Genomic DNA, 20562 nt, shown 5'->3' with positions numbered 1-20562 from the left:
TCCAACATACCCAGCTGAATTCCTGGATGTGGCATGTGATATCTGTACATATTAGTTAGTGGTGCCTTGATTTGCTTAGTTTATCAACACATTGGAACACCAACAGTTTTGAATAAAAACACCATACTCCTACCTTTTTAGGTCTTGCTTACAGAGAGCTTTTAGCTGTCTGTTGTTAAAAGGCCTATTGTAGAGTTACAGCGGGTTTATATCAGTCCACTCTTTACCATTCGTTTGGCTTCTTGTCACTTTCATGTTCGTGCTTCTTACTCAGTGGCTTTCATTGCTCCTTCGGTTTCTCACTCCCCTGAAGCACAGCTTCTTTACCATCCTTTTCATTGCATGACTTCAGGGGTGATTCAGGGAACTACTTATGTTAAGCACTCACTGAGTGAGCATGTGCATGTTGTTCTCTCATGCTCCTCTGCTGCTTCACCCCTCCCCCCACTACCTCCCCTACAAATAACACGTGCTCTGTGTTGCTTCCTCCTCTCTCAACCACAGGTCGTGTATGTTTTTCCCACCTCGGTTATTTTATTTATTCTCATCAAGTTTCTATGTTGCTCCCCAACACACTTGATTTTACTTATCAGGCATTAATTGTTCCCCACCCTTTTCCCCACAGCTCCCATAGCTCTTGCAATGTAATTTTTTGTTTAGGTTTTTGGAGGGCCCACCAGCAGCCACTCGCTGTGGCTGTTGCATTTTCAAAAAAGTACTTTTGCACACACATGTTTTTTTTACCTCTCCACATGGCATCCTCCATCTTAGGACAGTAAAATAGCAGGCACTCATGACTTGTGTGTTAATGCTGGGTGATGCATGCGTGTACATGATCATGTCAGGCTGAATAGAGGTTCATGGCTCGTATGCATGTGTATATGTCACCATGCCCTTTTCATATTCTTTTCGTTTTTTCCTTTTTTGATAACTCTGCAGAGCACCCACAAAAAGCATTGACAAGGCTAGTAGGTCGAACAGGTGAGGTCATCTTCGGCTAGTCTGTTGTGGCCCGTAAATTAATTTCCCTTTAGAGTCCATATGTTTTTGCTCTGATATCGCAAGGTTAGGGCCTTCCCTGTCCTAGTTCCAGTTTCACCATTCATGTTTGTATTTTTGCAGGTCTCCAGGCAAATATGCGGCCTGGCTTCGAAGTGGCGCCCAAGCGTTCCACTCTGTGAGTCAGTAAGGGTACCGTTCAAGTTCACGCCAAAAGAGTGTCTTTGACTCCCTAGGACCTAATGGGTTTGCTTAGTGAAAGTGGCAATGTTGAGCTCTGGGCCTTGGACACCGAGCCAACTAGATATAGGACACTGTACAGCTAGGGAGTGTCATGAAAGGGAAACCAAAACATGGATTTAGGCACTTTCCTTGTGTCCTGTGTCAAAAGCAGGGCATTTGGAATTATGCGATTGTTGGATGCAGTGTTTTCCCCATAATTATAGATTTGCCACATAATCCATTATCTGTTGCATAATCTGAAGATTTGAACAAAAAAAACCTTTGGTTTCTAGCTCAAACGGCTCAGAAGTTACTAAAATGTGGCGACAGGTGTTCGTGCACAGTGGAAGACCCTTTTCCAAGGTTTAGTGGTCTGGGTTCTGTTGTTTATTACTATATTTGGCTATTAAAACTGATACTAATGTGGTGCAACCAATACCCTGACAGTGTTAACGAGTGTTAAAATTAGAAAGTTATGAAGTAGTACCATCACAAAATGTGGTGCATTATGCTACACAATTTGCTGTATAATTTACTCAACCCTGTCCCATAATGTAGCCGCCCCCAGCTGCATAATTCCAGTGGCCCTGGGCAAAGGGTGTTATCCTATTAAACACAACCTGATATATTCTTTTCTCATTACTGAGCTTCTCAAACTGAATTCAAAGAATGGATGCTTTGAGAAAGCAGAATTTCTAGAAACTGGTCCACCTGGTAAGTGGCCACATGCCTTGGGCCTTACCACCCCCTAAGACAGTGATACATTGTCCCCACCGACCACAAGAGGGACTTCTGTTCAATGTAGGTGTTTCAGTGAATCACATTAGGTCATCACTAGTTGCTGCCTTATTCTGAGGGGCACTAGTAGAATCACTTCTCTTTTAGTCTTTGTTCCATACTTTTGAGTTGCAAATCCACCGTTTTCAGATACAGATGTCTAACATGGCTTGCTGGGTCCAGGTTATGCCCAATTATCTATGTTCCAAATCAAGCTTCATTTGTGTCTAATTTGGGATCATAGAAAAACCCACAGTCTTATGTGGATCCTAGCCTTCCAGACATACTTCTAACTCTAGATTGTTGGTGCATTCAGCGACAATCTCTTAGTCACCATACTCTTTGTCCTGCCACCAACAATATCTTGTATATTTTCCTTGTCAATCAGCTGATGGTATCCTACTCATCTGCAAGTGCATGTTAGTCATTAAGATGTGATTCCGACTGGAGCACTCTCTTCTATGCCAATAATCTAACACAGAGTCTAAACCACTGGCCAACGTGCTGACATACCTCTCACACAAATGAGCATTGCAAGTGAAATAGTAAATATTCTTTTACGGTATTTTGATTGTTTTTCCATACACTTCTTCTGAAGGGGCATGCAAAATATGCGTCCTTTGTACCTGAATGAACCTTATTGCTGCCTCTTTGGTGAGGCGCATTCGTGATAAACGTATCTGACAGAAAGCTAAAAGCATCAACAGCAGAAATTCTTATTCCCAAACTGGTCCACAAAGTTCTTTGAAAGACTGTTGGTTGATTCTGGTGACCCATCTGGTCAAGAGAATTCTTTGTTTTTGGTCATCTGGAATTAATGAATTGGAGCTCAATTTCTTCTTCTTCAACTGACCGCCTGCCTTAACAGGGGACATAAGCCAGAAACCTAACTGGGTTCTGGTGCATGGAACCTTACCTTGTGGCTGACAAATGCCTGAGCTAGCCATGGGATAACTGTGTTACCACCTACGTGACCAGAAGTACATCTAATGGATGCAAGAAACTCATGTCCAATGACTTTGCTCTGGAAATACGCATTACGCTTGCTCATTCTTTTGGGCTTTGTTTTGTTGTAGTTTTCACTTTTGAACATGTATGGATGGAATTTTGTAGTTGATGTCTGCAGCTCTGTTGAAGATGTTTTATCCTCTGTGAAATACATTAAAAAAAATGCAACTCGATTTGAAGATCAGACAGTTTCAGTTATTTTAGGGAATTATTTCGGATTTATATCTTTTACATTGTCAAACAATTGCTTTGGATGCTTTTTATTCACTGAACGCTCACCGCCCTCACCACTATCAATATCTGCCCCCTAAAAATGCATCCCCATGCATAAACTACACCCATCCCTGACCTCTAAACTTTACCAATCTTTGAACCCTAAAAGCCTTTTTGAGCCCTAAGCACTACCCATCCCTGAAAGATCCTCATATTTGAACATAAATCTGTACACAGCAAATTTACTAAATATGTACCTCAAAATTATGTTTGATAAACACCGAACAGGGTCTTGAGATTCTGACAATATATGATTATATCTACAACCAAAGAGTGTGGAGAGAAGGCCGAAAGGAGCTTGTTTTCAACTTTGGTCTTCTCTGCCTGGGAAAAAGCTTCCTTAAAGTATGCAATATATAGAGAGAATATTCCAGTGCCCAAGAAGGCCTTCAACTCTGTTGCAGCAGATGTAGACTCACGCAATGTTTTGATGCCACTCCTTTGTCAGCGTCATTGAAGAAGATTGATAATTTAAAGATAAATTCCAGCCTGGTGATTGTAGTTGAAAATATAAGTATAATGTGAATGTAAGTATAATGTGAATTTTGAGTTTGAAGGTCTTGCTTTGTTTCCACTGCAATAGCAGGAATAGATGCCTATCATGTTATTGTAAAGGAGAATTTGTTTATGATGAAGTGTGAAAGCATACAGAGTGGTCTTCAAAACACATCTGGGAAATTTGCTTTCAGATAAAATAAATGCTCTAAAAAAGATATAACGGTTTGTATGTGAAAATATCTACCACACAAATATTGACCTATATTAATACAGACTCCAAAATATTGGTTTGCACAATATCACTATTGAATGCATGGCGTTTGTATGTGATTTCATGAAAAACAATTTAATGGAATACCATTACTCAGAAATCATTTTACCTAAACGGTTCAATGGAAATTTTCAGGATGAATGGCATATACCAGTTATGAGAAGGTAGTTCTGACCATCTAATCTGCCTGGATTTTTTTGCTTTCGATTACCTGGTTTTTGACCTTTAACAATGGGGTAGCCTCATAACCTGGGACTGATGCAGAGTAAACCCATGGTAAAATGGACTGTGTGTGTTTACTGCAAGTGCCTACCTTTTAAGACAATACCGCTGTGACCCAGCAAGGAATTAGAGGCACCTGGCTCGTTACACATGGACACAGGTGTACACGTGTGCACATGTGTGAGGGCTGCGTGTGGGAGACTCCTGAAGTGTGCAGCCCAAGGACCTGGTGCAGAAGAGACCATACAGAGTGGCTAGTGACCTGGAATAGGTCTTATAATGTGGGTGTACATAGGAAGGGAGAGTCATTGTGCTCTGCTGTCTTGACTGTAGTGACACCCCATTACAATCCTATGGAAGTGCTGCCCTGGGGCACAACTCTGGTTCCTCAGGGGCTACAAACTCCGGAGTTGCACCAATGTACACTGTAACCTGTATGAAAAGTACACTGCTGTGGAGTAAAAAAAGCATATCTGTACAGCTAATGGGTGAGCCATAAATGACATGTTTCTGTGACTCAGCTCTGGATCAGAGCCCAGGCCTTTTGTGACCCTGCTGGGCTAAGTTAATTACTTTTCTCACCAGTGACAGGAACAAAGGCCTCTCCCATGAAAGAAAGCAATTAACAGTACTTAAGTCGGCCGTGAGTTGGGAGAAATGGCTCTGTATCAATCAGCCATCTGTCATCCTATGCCAGGGAATGGCCTACCCCATGCCACTCAGCAAGGGAGGGAGTTCAAACCTCTGGAGCTAAGCCGGAGAGAGGGCTCCTATGAAAATTTGCTGGGATAAGGTCCTGATCGCGGTGTCAGCGAGGGGTGCAGCTGAAACCCCCCAGAGCACATGTGGCAACGGACTCCTGGGGGACGCCATTTTGAGCTGTCCCAGAAGACTGTGAAGGGAGGATGGGATGGGGCGAAGAGGTGATGTGGTACAACAGGAAAGGCATGAGGAGCAGCCTTGCTGGACACTACAGCCCCCCACTTAAAAGTTCCTGTACAGGGGAGAGAGCTCTCTCTTGGAATGTGCTCTTGCTGAAGAACCCCAGGACCAAGGACTCTGACTCTGATTAACCCCAAGACTAGTGGGGGGAAAGGCAGGGCTCTGCAGCAGGATGTGAGAGGCCCATAGGGAGAGCTAAGTGGAAATCCGGCTCCGCAAGCCTGTGAACTAGCTCCCTGCCAAGTTTATCATCTTTTCATGCCACAAGGCCTGAGAAAAGTGCTCCAGGTGGCTGGGGCACGTCACCGGAGCAAAATGAGCAAAAGATCATTGAAATTGGCCCAACGGGCCGGGGATATCCTCATTCAAAGATTGGTGACCTTTGACCTTTCTTCAACCAGCAACAAAGTGCGTGGGGCTCCACTGCCAACCTCCAGCTTGCCTCCGGGGTGGGCCAAGGCTTGGAGGCTGCCCCAAAAAGTCAAGGAATGTGAGGAGCACCATCGCACTTCCGCCGCGAAGATGGCAAGTGTGGAGGAGTGCAGTTGCACTCCCTGCATTATGCGTAAGGGGGCCTGAGGAGACAAGCCAGCTGAAGGGGGGGGCACCATTGCTTACCTAAGCCTCAATTGTGAGGGGGTCCCGGACCCCATCCCGGTAACCTGTGCATCCACACATGTGAGGGCGGGTGAAGGTGAGCGTCTCTTTCCCCAGCAGCAACAGATAAGGGGCCCAGGACCCATCCCTGACCCCGAAAGCTCAGAGGATGCTGGGGGGAGTGCCACCACACTTACCCGTGTGGCCTACCTTCCCCACTCCCAGTGTCCATGTCTGGTGGAAGCAGAAGGCCGCTAGTCTAAAAGGGGGAAAACAGAAGAAAAAGCAAAGTGGCTCTCTGCAGCGCAGCGGGAGAGATGCTCATCAAGTATGAACGCTCCTGGAGGAGCGCCCTATAATGCCTTGCAAGGCACAACATTTTGCTCAGGGAAGTAGTTTGGTTCAGGCACATTGATGACCCCTGCAGAGCGGGGCCACCATCCGAAGTGTCATTAAATGCAGGGGAGCAGCAGGAGAAGCACAGCATCCCCCCAAGAAGGTTTTTCAGCATCCCCACCCTCAGTGTCTGGGAACTGGAAGAGGATCACCCCACAAGGGTATAGTTGTGTTTTTACGGTCCCCTAGGCTGAAGCTTTTACTCTGTAACAGAGGGGGATGTTTTCCTTGGCGGAAGAAATGCAGGATTCGCCAGGCTGTGGCCTGCAAATGGACCATGTGACTAAAACATATGGAAAGGCACCCTCTAGGGGTGAGAGATAGTAACTGCCAAGTCCTTTATGGACTGTGAAATGTGCAGTATGTTTATACTGAGTTGTTCCATATGACTGTGATTCAAGGTTAATGTGGTAAAACACTGTCAACACCCCTAGGTGTTCAGGTGATCAGGTGATGTAATTATGAAGGTGATGCCCTTTAGGAGCTGTGGTCAAAATTGTGTTTTTGAGGTTATAGTAATCTTGAGCACAGGCCGGCCAAACAAGCCTATAATATGTTTGCAAAATGCTTTATTTGAATAATGAGAGTGCCAACCACTCATGATCAAGTCAGAGATGCTTTATTGCCATAAGTAAGTGTTCTCACTCTAAGACATAAAAAAGATATTGCATATTTAAGATACGTAAATGTTGTGACATGTGGTTTAATGGTCTAGAGCCCCCTGTTGGAGAGATATAACTGATTACACAATGTCACCCAGAAGTATTTCTGTCAACTTTTGTGTTTATTTGTAAATTGCTGCAAAGTTTTACGTACTGTGTGTAGTAAATGTACTTTTTCCTTTTCCAAAAGAAAAAGCACAGACTAGACAGTCATTGAGTGTTGTTGTTGCGTACTTTTGAATGGTGATTACTAGTCCACACCACCTCCCTTGAGTAAGCCTGGGACTGCTCTGCATCTCTATCCTGACAGAGTCAAGTGCTGCAATAATGTGTTTGGTTCCCACTGGAGGGAAATGTGGACCCATTACTGGTGCAGGCCACACAACTAATGACCCATTTTCTATCACCATTTCATAGACACCAATTCACAGATTGTTTTTGTTTCCGAAATTGGCTTCTGTATACTTACTTTTTAAGGTTTAAATGAATGGGTGTAGGTCTATCTGAAGCATTTTTCTAAGGTATATTTTTCAGTTCAGGAGACATTATTTTTAATGTATATCTTCTACACTGTCAAACAATTACTTTCTATGATTTTAATTCACTGAACCCTCACCTCCCTAAACACCTTCCATCTCTGCTCCCTAAAAATGCCTCCCCATGAACAAACTACACTCATCTCTGACCCCTAAACCTCACTGATCCCTGAACCCTAAAAGCCCTTTCTATTCCCATATTTCACCCATCCCTGAACCCTTCAAAACCCCTCACCACATCTTAACTCCACTCAACTCTGACCCCTTAAATTCCACCAATCCCTGACCCTTTTAAGCTCTTTCTACTTCTAAATTCTAGCAATCTCATAACCAAACCCCCCTCAGTACCCCTAAACTCTACCCATTCCTGAACCCTAAAATCCACTTTCTATGCCTAGGCCCCACCCATCCCTGATCCCTTAAAACCCTGCACCACCCCTAAACTCTTATCCTCCCTCACCACCCCTGAAAAACACCCATTCATTACCTCTAAAACTCTTCACAACCCTAAACTCCCCCATCCATTAACCCCCAAACCCTTTCCACATATAAACTCTGCCTATCTCTAAACCTTTGAAATCCCACACCACCCTAAACTGCGCCCATTCCCAAAAACTAAAAACCCTCCACCGCCCCAAAACTTAACCCATCACTAAACCTTGAAAATATTTATCACCCCTAATCTTCACCCAAGTGTGTGATTTTGGATGTTTCCTTAAAATCATCTTTCCTTTAAAATGTTTCCTTTAATTTTTGATGTATTTGTATTTCCCTCAAATTGATTTTTCATGATTTGATTTCCTCCAATGTGGATTCTCCGATATCTCAAAATAAGGTACTTATGGAGGTATAGATTTACTAACGTAACTCTTCATCTACTTACCTTGATGATATTGTGCAAGCACATATCTTGGAGCATATATTGTTGCAGTTCAGTATTTTGGTACCACTTTATTTGGTTAAAAGCCTATTGAACCTGACCTCTTGTGACACGAAAGTGCCCATAGTTTCTGCTAGGAGCACCCAAAATCCTGTGATTCTGGAAAAAAAAGTCTCAAACATCTCTCTTTCTCAGTGGGTAGTGTGCTGTACACTAGGATGATACTCTATATGGTGGCTTCATCTTCATAGTTTATGATTAGGCATCCAAGGCCAATGCCTCTTTATTGCTTTTCTAAAATTCTAAAAACAGCTTTCTGTTGAGGTAATCTGCAAGATCAGCTAGGTGGGTAACACCCAATGCTTATAGAGGTAAATCAAGCATCTTCATTAGTTTTCCAAAAGCACAGTCATATTGATGTAATCTAAAATACAATGGGCTACAACCAATGCATGAGGAGTTATGGCTAAGGCATCTTTGTTTTCGAAAAGCACCTTTCTGTTCATGTAATCTGACAGACACAATCCTTATTCCGTTAAGGCTAAAGATTCTTCACTGTTTTACAAAAGCACGTTTAGGCTTCTGCGATGAAGGTCAGTACATCATAAATGGTTTTTCAAAAGCATGTTGCTAATGTGATAGTCTGTAAGATAGCCATGTGCATATGATGTATGACTTCTTTAGTAATAGTGAAGTGGAGAGGGCCTTAGTGGTTGTCAGTTCCAATTCCAATTCCAAAAATACCCACGTGCTTGATAATAATTACCAGCATATGGAAGAAGGGATCTGTAGCCCTTGGAAAATGAACACCTTTGCCACCAAAGTAAGTTCACACCCCTAATCTTGTATTTGAATTGCCTCCCTTTCGTATTTTCATGCTTACTTTTGCATGTCATTTTGCTAGAACTAGAGATAACAAACTGATGAAAGGGAAGATGGATGGGAGTGTTAAGGGCTTGGAAGGCTTGACTTGTGGTATAGTGATTGGTGGCACATGTTCAGGGAGGATTGGTGGACTAACAGTACAAAAATTACTTAGGTGAGTAATGTTCTTATTCCCACAATCTGTTTGGATATATTATGATAGATATACATGTGGCAAACAAGTGTTCATCTCAAAAAGAGGAAAAATACAAAACATCTCAAAACGGCCATTCCAGAAATGCCACCCTTAAATACCAAGTTCTTGTCACCACCAACTAAATCAGAAGAAACAAAAAAATATTTATTCAAACATAAGCTTGAAACTGTTCTGACCGCTCCTGCAAGTGAGATCATATGATATTCATGTATGTCTTCCATGATTCATTCATTCTATCAGAGGCATCCCGAGGTGAGCTATTTTCATTTCGTACAGATTATTGTGACATGTGGTTTGATACAAAGGTGGCCTTCTCAGGTCCCAAACTATTGACTGACTCTGCAAGGACCTTTGCCTCATTTTAGGTGATAAAATCAGGAGCACAGATGTCTGGCGATATGAGGCAGTGGATGATGATTGGTCCTGTGGACTGTTGATGTGTTGCATGTGTTATTGATACGGTGGGAGGGGTCGGTGTTAAAGTTGTGTAAGCTAGTTATGAAATAAAGGGCTACTGTTTCACTTTGATGTACTATTTATTTTTAGTGAGGCTAGTAATATGGTAGAATGGCTCATAATTGAGGAGTGGCTAAGTGTTGTGATATTTTAGAGCGTCTCCAGTGACATATACAGTGTCTTCTGCTTCTAGAGAAGGGCCTGGCAACATTATAGAGAAGTGGGAGGTAAAATAATAGAAATGGAGGGCTTTAGCAAAGAGATAGTACAGAAAGCAGTTGCTCTCTATTGGAAACACCTGCAGTCCTAATGATTATGGGATAGAACATCGAAAACCAATCAATGTGTCGAGGGACGCTTGTGATAAACGAGGCCTGACCTCAAGGCATGACCTCATCACTTGGAAATGTATTCATGTGATGAAAAACAGGTAAGACGGTAGGGAATTTGAGTAGTAGAAAATGGGCACCATACTAGAAGGATGAGATGGAGGACAAGCAGATGACAAAGGTAGGCAAGAGTATGAGAGTGTAGCACCTGTTCATATTTTAAAGGAGTTGCCAAATGAAATACAAAGGTAGAAATACAATTAAAATATTTATTGAAAGAGTATGAGTTTAGAAGACTGTCGAAGAAAAAAATATGGAAACGAATAATTAGAAAACGAACACAAAGTGGCAGACAGCTGGGTTTACAAGGTCAATATACAACATACGGAGTAAAATGAACAAAGACAGAGCTAGAGAGCGAAATAGAAAATTTAAAGGGATTGAAAAGCTTTGTGTAATGGGTTCAAAAAGAGGATGCCACAATAAACATGAATGTTAATCATATGAGGCAGGCAGATGCTTTGTAAAGCCGAACCCGACATGTGCATAGTGTGAAACTGTCTATGTAGAACTGTGCCAGATGTAAGTAATGCACAGTAGCCAAGGGTGGTAAATGATTGCTGGATTACTGAGAGAGACGTGGACATGAAATCAGAGATGGAAGAAAGCTTCATCAGACGAAGCAGTGACATATGCAAGACCCATGGAGGTCAGATCACAGGTCCTTGAGTCAGACGCCTGCGCCTCAAGAGTTATTTCAAAGGGGCAGTCCACCACAGAGAAATGAGGGGAAAGAAAGAGAAAACATGCATAGAAAGCAAAGTACCCCAAGGGTAAGGTGAAAACTTGAACCAAGAAGTTGGAGCTGAAACTAAGTTTGAATGGCTTGAAGCTCAGCCTGAAAGGCACACTGATAATCTTAATTTAGGTAACGTTGGGTGCAATTCTGAGTGAAAGGAAGAATATACTAATTTCAGACTTCAAGCCTTTGAATTTTGAGGATATAACAAGTTAATTCCAAGCTGCAGAGAGTTGAATTTAGGGATGAATGAGGGAACTGGTCGTTTATAGGGGACTGGGCACACAGCGAAATCTCCAGCCTGTTTTGAGACCTTAGTTTTGGTCAGAGAGATCATGTACCTTTACAGTATGCCCATATGATATTGCAAATAGCATCTCACATCACAAAAACAACCCATTCACTACCTCACTTTAACCACTACCTGTCACTGGTAGCAAAAGTAAGTAGATGTGGAATTAAGAATAGTAAATATGTGCATATCACAACAATGTAGTGGTACGGTGTGTAGTGAATATCGATATTAACATTGATATAGTGCTGCATAAACACAGGAATGGTTGGGTATCAAATGTGTTTCTGACTGTGATATATCACGTGCACAGTCCATATGTAGAAAAGTTGAATTCCTTTTGTCAGCTGAGTTGGTCTTTTGTTAGAATTTGAGCCTTGCTCAAGGACAGAAGGTATGCCTTTATGATACTCTGCTAACCTTTATCTGTTAACGGGGTACTGAAATTGTTCATGCTTATTGTTTTCAATGCCATCCTGTCTGATTTGCATTAAAGTGTGCCTCCATGTGCTACTTGAAATAGAGTGTACTCACGGTTCTTAATTGAATCAAGGTAGGTGTTGCCCTCCACATTCAAATCATCGTCTCTTCCCCACTTGTCTTCTCGTTGTGAACATTTGTTTTTAAATTTATCTACAGGACGTCAAGTACCATAATGCATTGGGTTGTGAGTGGATGGAAGCTGACTTTGCCCTCTCAAAAAGTATTCTCTGTGATTTGTTAATTCATTCCTCATGTTGATCTCAAACCTGCCATTTTGTTTGTTATTAACATAAATACTTTTGGTTGGGTGAGTCGTAGGGCCCCCGCAGCTTTTAGAAAAAGGCAGACAGGGGATTGCAGAAGTGATTTAAGGTGTCTTTGTTGATTGATCTGAAGCCAGAGTGGCCTCTTAAACCTCACATTTCCACAATCCACCTTAATGTCTCCCAGGGTGGATTCTCCTGCACTGCCACGTAGCGGTCTCAGTCGACCACTTTACTAATTAGTATCTCTCTAGGCATTATGATCCATCTCCCCAACATAGCTCTTTTAAATCACCACAGTCCACATAACTATTTCAGTCTCCTCAACACATCCACATCTCTCCAAGTTGTACAGTTACTTCTCTTCACAACGGCTCTTCCGGTGCTGCTGTAGTGCTTCATCATCTCATCAGGCAGTATAAATCAGCACCTCTCCCAGTGCCCCAAGTCCACTTCAGCATTTCTCCAAATGGTCCAACCTACTCACCGACACAGCTGTTGCAGCTCAGTGCGCTTTACTACCTCCCTAGACATTGGGATTTTCCTCTTTCACGCAGCTGTGCCAATACACTACAGTCCTCCTCAGCAACTCTCTGAGCATTATAGCTCACCGACACAGTTTTGTTATTGCACCATATAACCCCATCATCTCTGCAAGCATTGGAACTCAGCTCGTGTACACATCTTTGCCAGTGCATCCCAACATCTCCTCAAGCTGCCATTTTCTGCTCATCCACAACAACATGCTAGGGCAACATATTCCATTCCCATGGGTACTCTAATCCTGTTCCCCATTACAGGACTACCAATGCACCAGAGTTCACTCCAGTATCGCCACTCAAGAATAACAGATCAGATTTCCCACAGCACTCTTCCACCACAGTGCAGACCTACATTTCCCATGTTTCCAGATTTACCCTCCAGACACCTCTCCCCTGTCCCCATTCGGACGGTTTCACCTTCCTAAAATGCCTTCCATACACTTTAGTGTATACACTCTCAGAACCTTTCTCACTGTCCCAAAAATATGTCATCTCCACTGATTTCAACAGGCTCTCCTTCCAAAAACACTAAATCTCACCCTCTCATCTGAGACTCAAAAGATGACTATATAGTAATGAGGATGTAGCCAGGCTGGAAGAGGAGGCTGTTTCAGCTTTTCCTGTTTAGATACCAAAACACCCGTGGTGCTCTGCTTGAAAAAAAGCAAATCTCCTTATGTCGCAGTGGTGACCCGCAAAGACTCCATTTTACTCTTCAAGGCAAACCGAGCATCAGTGGTACTCACTTAGAACTCATAATGAATGTTACAACATGGAGGATTCCAGAGTCCAAAGTGCAATCTTTCCTGGGGCATGTCTGATTCACCGAACACTAAAATGTAGGATTGGCGACCATGCTACTCTAGCAGGTAAATTATATACCTTGGCAGGTGATTGACCCAAGTTTAGGATTAGGAGCAACCTGTTCCTAAAGCCTCTTGTAGCTAGCACAGCCCATCACACAGGCCTCGGGCAATAATATAATAAAAAAGTCAACCTTTAATTTTGTTAATATGTGCTCCATCGCATCATCGAGTCCATAACATCCTAACATGTCAAACTATTTAAGCTTTTCACTCCATTTAAATTCAACTGTCAGCGCCTTGAACCCGAATTTGGGCTTCCTAGAAGACATACAGATAACCTACAAAAGAGCATACCATGTATAAGAGCCTAGAATCGAGGATCCATCGAATGGCCGGCCATAATATGTATCTCTGTGACGTACACACATCACTATATAGACCAAATACCTACCTCCTCATTCCACACTTAGTAGACTTCTCCCAGTCATAGGTCATCATTTGATAAAGTAAGAACATTTATCTTCTTATAATTATTTGCTGCTTTCAAAGGATGAAATGCTAGATACACATCCAGAGTCCACAATCACCTCCTTTCAGCATATGCGACTTCCCCAGCTAGACACCACATAAGTTGTAATCACACCGAATTATCCCCCAAATTCCTTCAGAAGAGTGCATTGTGTCCCCCGCCGCTACTTATACAGAGTGTCCTACATTCAGAGGAGCTTGTCATCTCTATGAGTGTGATCTATTGGCTGACAGTGACCTTAGCACTTGCCATTTATTTGCAGGAAATAAAAATGTCCCCAATACTTCTAACCGACTGCACCCACTTAGGACTTCACAATGCTACCTCTTACAACACCATCAGACTTCAAAATAGGCATCTTTCCGGAGAACCTTACTTTGGGTGTGGCAACCAGTTGCATCACAAAATGAGAGTAAGATGTATCGAAATCGACAGGGTACATTTAATCGTCTTTTCTGTCCTTTCAGAGCTGCTCAAGCTACTACATGAACGGCATTTGGAAGAGCTTGCTTTTTGTCGCAAGGCCACCCCTTTCCATTGCCATAGGCTCCAGAGGGATTGAACAGTTAGGTACTAAGGGCCAGATGTACCAAAGGGTTTTCCCATTCTGTGTCAATGGGAAAATGTGTCGTACATATGGCCCTAAATGTTAGCACTGGTTGCTATTTTGTGAACTTCTTTCTAACGCATATTTCTATGCAAATAACAGTCTGGCCTATCCTGTGTATCCTATTCCTACCCTCTATGCAATAAACGTTAGTTGGCCTCCAGCACTAGGTTCGCTCTTAGTCAGTGGTAGCTTTCGTGTACCTGTGCATGACCTTTTCAAAAACCCTTGGCCATTTTGCCATCCCATCCCTGATGGAAGATGGATCAATTCATGTAAATGCATTGACCAGTAGATCATATCAGTAGTGAGTGCACTAACACAAAGTGATTAAACTAGGCATATCATTCACCGCCATCACACAGTCACTAAAATTCTTTGTAGCTTCTGGAATTTTGGGCAAACAAATTAACACTCTGAGCGATGCATTAACTTCAATACTAGGTTGATATGAAGAAGTCATATGACCTCGCTCTCCCACAGCTTCAGTGCCTGGAAGACATTTCAAGCTTCTCCATCCATTTTCGTTACTACTAATATGACATTGTCTACACCCACAAACCACCTGAGGAGAGTCCTTGCCAACTCGTATCTGTGAAGAGGGTTTGGGGGAAACCTAGTATGCACCTAATGCACGACAGCTAATGACAAATTTCGTAAAATGAAAAGAAAACAATTTGAGAGGTATTTAAAGTCACAAGAACTGTCATCTTCATCCAGTATATCACACCTCATTTATATCACCATGCAACATTCATTTCTGCTGGGGGGTGTTAACATTATTTAAAAGAAAGAAAACAAAACACTACCTCCAAAATCAAGTGTGCAATTTTATTGCTGTTTTACAGCTAAGAAAGCTCCAGATGGCACAGTCATTCCCAATGGGTATTGCGATTTCTGTCTAGGCGGCTCAAAGAAGACTGGCTGTCCAGAGGACCTCATCTCCTGCGCCGACTGTGGACGCTCTGGTAATACTACTCTCACTCGCCCTCCACTTGGAGGGTCTGAAGCGCCACTAGTAGGGAGCTCGCCAGAGCTGTTGGGCTGTGGGGAGGTGAGCCAGTGTAGTGGGTGTACCTCAGGTGTTCAGGGTGGGTAAACAGTATGGTGGGTGTGGGGGAGAGGCACGCATGTTAAGCCTCTGGAAGGGTCTGTGATGATTTGTGACGTTCTCTAGATCCCAATGCATTCTGGTACTTGCATTCCTGTTTTTATAAAGTCAGTCTTTATCCACCGGTGTCTCTTTCGGGTGAAAAGATACAGATCGAATCAGAAAAACTGTCCCTACACCCCATACTGGTTTAGTGTGCCAGAGGGTTGAAGCCTACAGTCTTGGGCCCTCAGAGGGTGGTCTCCTTTTAGACCCAGAGCAGTACATCCAAAATTATGAAGATGGGCGTTCTTGGAGTGGCATCGCTGGGTGTCTGTCACTCTTGCGGGATTATAGGTGTGTAATGGAGTCTCCCTTTCTTTAGTATAACTATCTTCTTTCTAGTATTTGTATGTGTCTTTTCTAATTGTTTTTTTTATGTCATTGATTTTTTGTAAGATGTAATGATGTTGGCTTTGAAAGTATGTTTTGTTTTTGCAAAAAAGAAATCACATAGAAGAATATGATGTTTGTCCAAGCCGTGGGGGGGTGTGTGGTCCTCTAAGCCCCCGTGTTAATGGTCCTGTCCAGTTAATTGCAACCTTGACCACTCGTTTTGCAATTGTCAGATATGGTGTGGAATGCATTGATTTGTGCATTTTGAGAAATCAAAAGGCCAGGAAATATCAGCTTGTCAGAAACTTACAGATGGACCCTTCGGATGGCAAAGCTGAGTCCATTTGAAATTTAAATTGACATACATTTAACTGAAGATAGTTTGCAGTACCACAGAAGGGGCCTGATAATTTTCTGATTGAAATTGTAGTAAGTTGAGGTTGGACTCATTAATGAGAGCCTCTCGTAGTATGAGCCAACCTATAAGCATTTTCCTAAATAGACTGTTTGGTCTAGCATTTCAAAATCTTCATGCTAATAGCTTTTTTATTTGAGCATTGCTATGCACAAACTGTATAGTCAGGCTTGTTGAAGCTCCTCAAAGCTTTGTGTTTTGCAGTCAGGCATCCACAAAGAGCAACTATTGAGTTAACAACCCAGTGCTCTAAAAAACATATATGAGATTTCCGAGTGAAGATGTAAATGTTGGCCTTTGAAGTTCCAGTTGGAAACCGTCTCATCAGACACTGTTGATTCTCTCTCAGAGAAGATCCAGAATGGCAGATGCCCTGCTTATATTGCTTGCAGCAACAGTCATACTCCTGACTTTACTGGAGGTATTGGCACTGCCAACACATTACTGCCTCAAAAGCTCCATCTCTAACGTAATACACTTGGCTAGCACTTGAGTAGCATAGTTCAATACCTTTCCATTGAAAAGCATGTTCGCTTTCTGCCTCATTCCATAACTCAGGTATTTGCAAATGCACCATACAGGCTTGACCAGTTTTGTCATATGATTAGCTGATGATAGTTTAGCACAGTAAGGTGGTGGTTGCTGAAAATATTATTGTGTGGGAAATATTGTTTGCTGGAAGAACTGATAACTTACACAAGTCCTCACCATCTATGTTTATAGAGTTTCGCAGGCTATTGCTATAAAACAATATTTCATTGCTTTGCTCATAAAAACTTCAACTGGCATCAGAATAGTGCCTCAAAAACACAAGCAAGATATCGTCACACACATATACAAAATAACAAGGGAAGGTTTAGACATCCTTGTCAACATCTACTGGTCATGGAACTATCCTGTTTGTCTTGGATCCTCTAAATAATTATCGCTATTCAACTACCTTCCAATCTGCAGACTTGCCACTTCCACTGCGACATCGAGTCCAGCCATTACGCAAACCAGTTATCTAGGAAACATTTTGGAGGCCTATTTTCTTCCAAGGACTGAGGTCATATCTGTGCCGCAATTGTACTCCGTGTTCCAAAACCATCGACTATAAAAAGGTCTGTGCTCGCCCAGCCACAGATTCTGGGATTTCAGCATAGCCCACAACTGCTGAACATTCTTTCCAGTTAAGATTGGCACTATCTGCTCCAAGCAGCGTCTGCCCCTTGTGCGAAGCCCATACCTGGCTCCTTTGAACTGGATCTTAATGAGCTACATTTTACATGCATGCTTCTGACACTCAGCAACATCTGATACTGCAGGACCACTCATGCAAAAACAGCAAGTTGGGTCCTGCATGGCACTAAAGAAGATTGGATGCACTAAAACAAACACTGCCCTTCGTGGACAGAGATGATTCTCCCTGTGGGCGTAATTGTCAGTTCTGGCCTTCCCTTTATAAGGCCATCAGGAGTAGGCCTCTTGTCACTTCAGGACCTACGGCCACAATCTGTTCCGAGCTTACCTTCATTCTCTATGACAAAAGCTTAACTTCAAACACCTTTTCACCTAGTACAGGGAACATTCCCCATTATGTGCCCCCCGCCCCCCACAGTGCAGCAGAACCGTAGCTCTTAATGACTATGCCATTCTTATAAAAAAGGCACTGAATACCGTTCAAAGTAACATTCTGATAGATATGCTGTTGCTGGAGAAATTCTAATGCCTTTATATTACTCAACTATTAAAATATCGAGGGTAAATTTACTGTAAGCATTGTCCTGATGGTGGCTCTCATAATATAATAAGAGACCGAAACGTCAATGTTTCTCTGCTGCTTGCCTCTGCGATAACAAGACAGGCTGTACCCCTCAATATGGACTGTGCTATTTAGGACTATGATGGGTTCCTCCTGTGTTGAGTGCTAGAAATTTTGTAACCTTACATATGTGATTGTATGTGTTATTTTTAATGTTAAATTGTAATGGCAGTAGAACATTTGTGTTTTCATGTACGCTCGGCTGTCAACCTTTTTTTTTGTCACTACCTTTTTGCATTGAATATACGTTTCGATAAGTGAATGCAATATTTATTAGACCTTAAGTGTAACCCATAGGTAATCCAGTGAATGATCTACTTGCAAGCTATTTATTATATTGTACGTTGGTAACAAAGCATGAAAGTGCACTGTTGCAGGGATCTTGGACTTTACAGCAGAAAAAACTGCGTACTAAGTAGGTACACTGTTTGAGACTTGCAAGGCATGCTTGCAATCAAAGGTTATTTTACCACTGCATGAGATAGGCAGCGTCCTCTAATGCTATATAATTGATAGTAAATTAACTTGCTTATACTCTTTCATTCCTAGTTTCATTTCAAATGCGTTCTTCGACAATGATGGGTTCTTTTGTACTTGCTTTTGATGTGGCCTTTCTTTATGTCTTCCTAAAAGCAGGTTTTAGCCAAGTGACCTTGTTTTTCTATCCGTGGAGTCTTTAGGGAACCTCCGACTTCCTCTTGTACTAGTTGTGTGAATAAAGATCCCCTTCTCCCAGAGCATTGTACATGATTTCGGGCCGCCTTCATCCTGTTGTTCTCGGGAATTGAAAGCATGCTAAGGGTCCAGGAGTGAAATGTCAAAAACTGAGAGTTCATGATATGCGAACTTGGAAGGAAGGTGAGAAAGAAAGGACCAGTGCTCTGAAAGGGGCGGGGCTCACCATAGCTGGGCCCTGTCATAGCCAAAAACGTGCACATTGAACTGGGACCGTCATTAACCCGCTCAAGAAAGAAAGCAACTCTACTTACCTGCCTGTCACGCGCTAGTGCTGTAAATCAATGTCACCAGAAGTCCCTTCTGTATCATTGGTATTAAATGACAGCTGGCTACTGTTGTTTGCCATTGGTGTTCGGTGATTATAGCATTACTTCATTCCAACTGAATAACTAATATATTGTCACTTTTAAAAATACATTGTAAAGTTGTTTTATTGCTTTTACCCGTGGATAAAGGTGCTATATAAACTGCTAAATAAAATATCCAGCTGATTTTTATTATGCTTTGTCTAGTGAGATCCCATTTAGGAATTCGTCTAACACAGGTTGTTATTTCACATTTAGGGCTTCATTACTAGTTTTGCGGTTGAAAAACCCAACTGCTAGACTGTGGTGAGGTGACCCCGTTGAGGTAGCTGTCTCCCCACCAGCCCTATCACAGCTTTCCCACTGGGCTGACAGGTGGGAACCAAGGTTCCAGTCCGTCAGCCCAGTGGGAAAGGTGCGGCAGCATTGTTCTTGGCTCATAGCAGTGCCAGCGGCAATGCTGCCGCACGCCGGGTGCGCCAGCACCCTCGAAATGCTCACTGTCTGCTGCACAGACGGTGCGCATTTTAAGGGTGCTGGGCAGGGGGACCCCTGTACTGTCCATGCCACGGGCAGTGCAGGGGCCCTCTGTGGCCCGTGCCCTTGTTCTCCGACAGCCTTTTTATGGCGGTCAGACCGCCATGAAAAGGCTGGCAGAGAAAAAATTTGTAATCTGCAGGGCGGCGCTGAGTTCAGCGCCGCCCTTGCTGATTACAACCAGGACCTCCATCAGCCCGCCAGGACCTTAGATCCTGGCGGAGACAGCGGTAGGTTGTGGGTCTGCCTGCCAACCTCGTAATGTGACGGCCGGACCGCCACAGCCGCGGCGGACTGACCGCCACCACGAGTCTGGTGTCCTAGGACCGCCAGACTCATAACCGGGCCCTTAGTCATTACACTGGCTTTGCCACGTTTAAAGGCTTCTCAAGCCACACTCATTCTAGGACTCTACCATTTTTTTAATCCCACTTAAAGCACTGAAAGTGCTTAAGTGAGCAAAGGAGAGTGAGATGGAGCCCATGTGAGTCAAAGGTGTTTTGAAACGCAGTGTTAAAATAAGACTATTATCTCTTTTTTATAAAACAGTTGAATGGGTCCAGGGAAGGAGGATCCCTATACAAATATGGTCTGTTGTCAGTCCAGTGGCCAGCGGAGGGCTGAGGTGGAAGTTCCTAGCGTTCAAATAAAAATGTAGATTCATTACAAGAATCACTCATCTCATTCCCTTAAGTTCAACTTCTCTTGTTTGGAGTCAGTCCAAACATTCAGGAAAATAATATAAAACCTGTTGAAAAAATAAAAAAGTGCAACAAAAAAACTGCCACTGTCTATTTTCCCCTTTAC

At 42.9% G+C, this 20562-nt stretch overlaps 1 protein-coding gene across 6 annotated transcripts in view; it reads left to right on the top strand.

Moving 5' to 3' along the window:
* The window catches only part of DPF1 (double PHD fingers 1), a 467038-nt gene that overhangs the window by 340964 nt on the left and 105512 nt on the right, over positions 1-20562 (top strand). For 4 of the 6 annotated variants that reach the window (XM_069208083.1, XM_069208082.1, XM_069208086.1 and 1 more), the window contains exon 8: positions 15319-15438. The exons of the other annotated variants lie outside the window; for them this stretch is intronic. In XM_069208083.1, coding sequence (XP_069064184.1) covers positions 15319-15438 — 120 coding nt within the window. The remainder of the gene's footprint in view (positions 1-15318; positions 15439-20562) is intronic. 6 annotated transcript variants of the gene reach the window in all.

Source organism: Pleurodeles waltl, chromosome 9 (assembly GCF_031143425.1).
Source record: "Pleurodeles waltl isolate 20211129_DDA chromosome 9, aPleWal1.hap1.20221129, whole genome shotgun sequence".
NCBI lineage: Eukaryota > Metazoa > Chordata > Amphibia > Caudata > Salamandridae > Pleurodeles > Pleurodeles waltl.
This window is presented reverse-complemented; position numbering and strand designations above follow the sequence as displayed.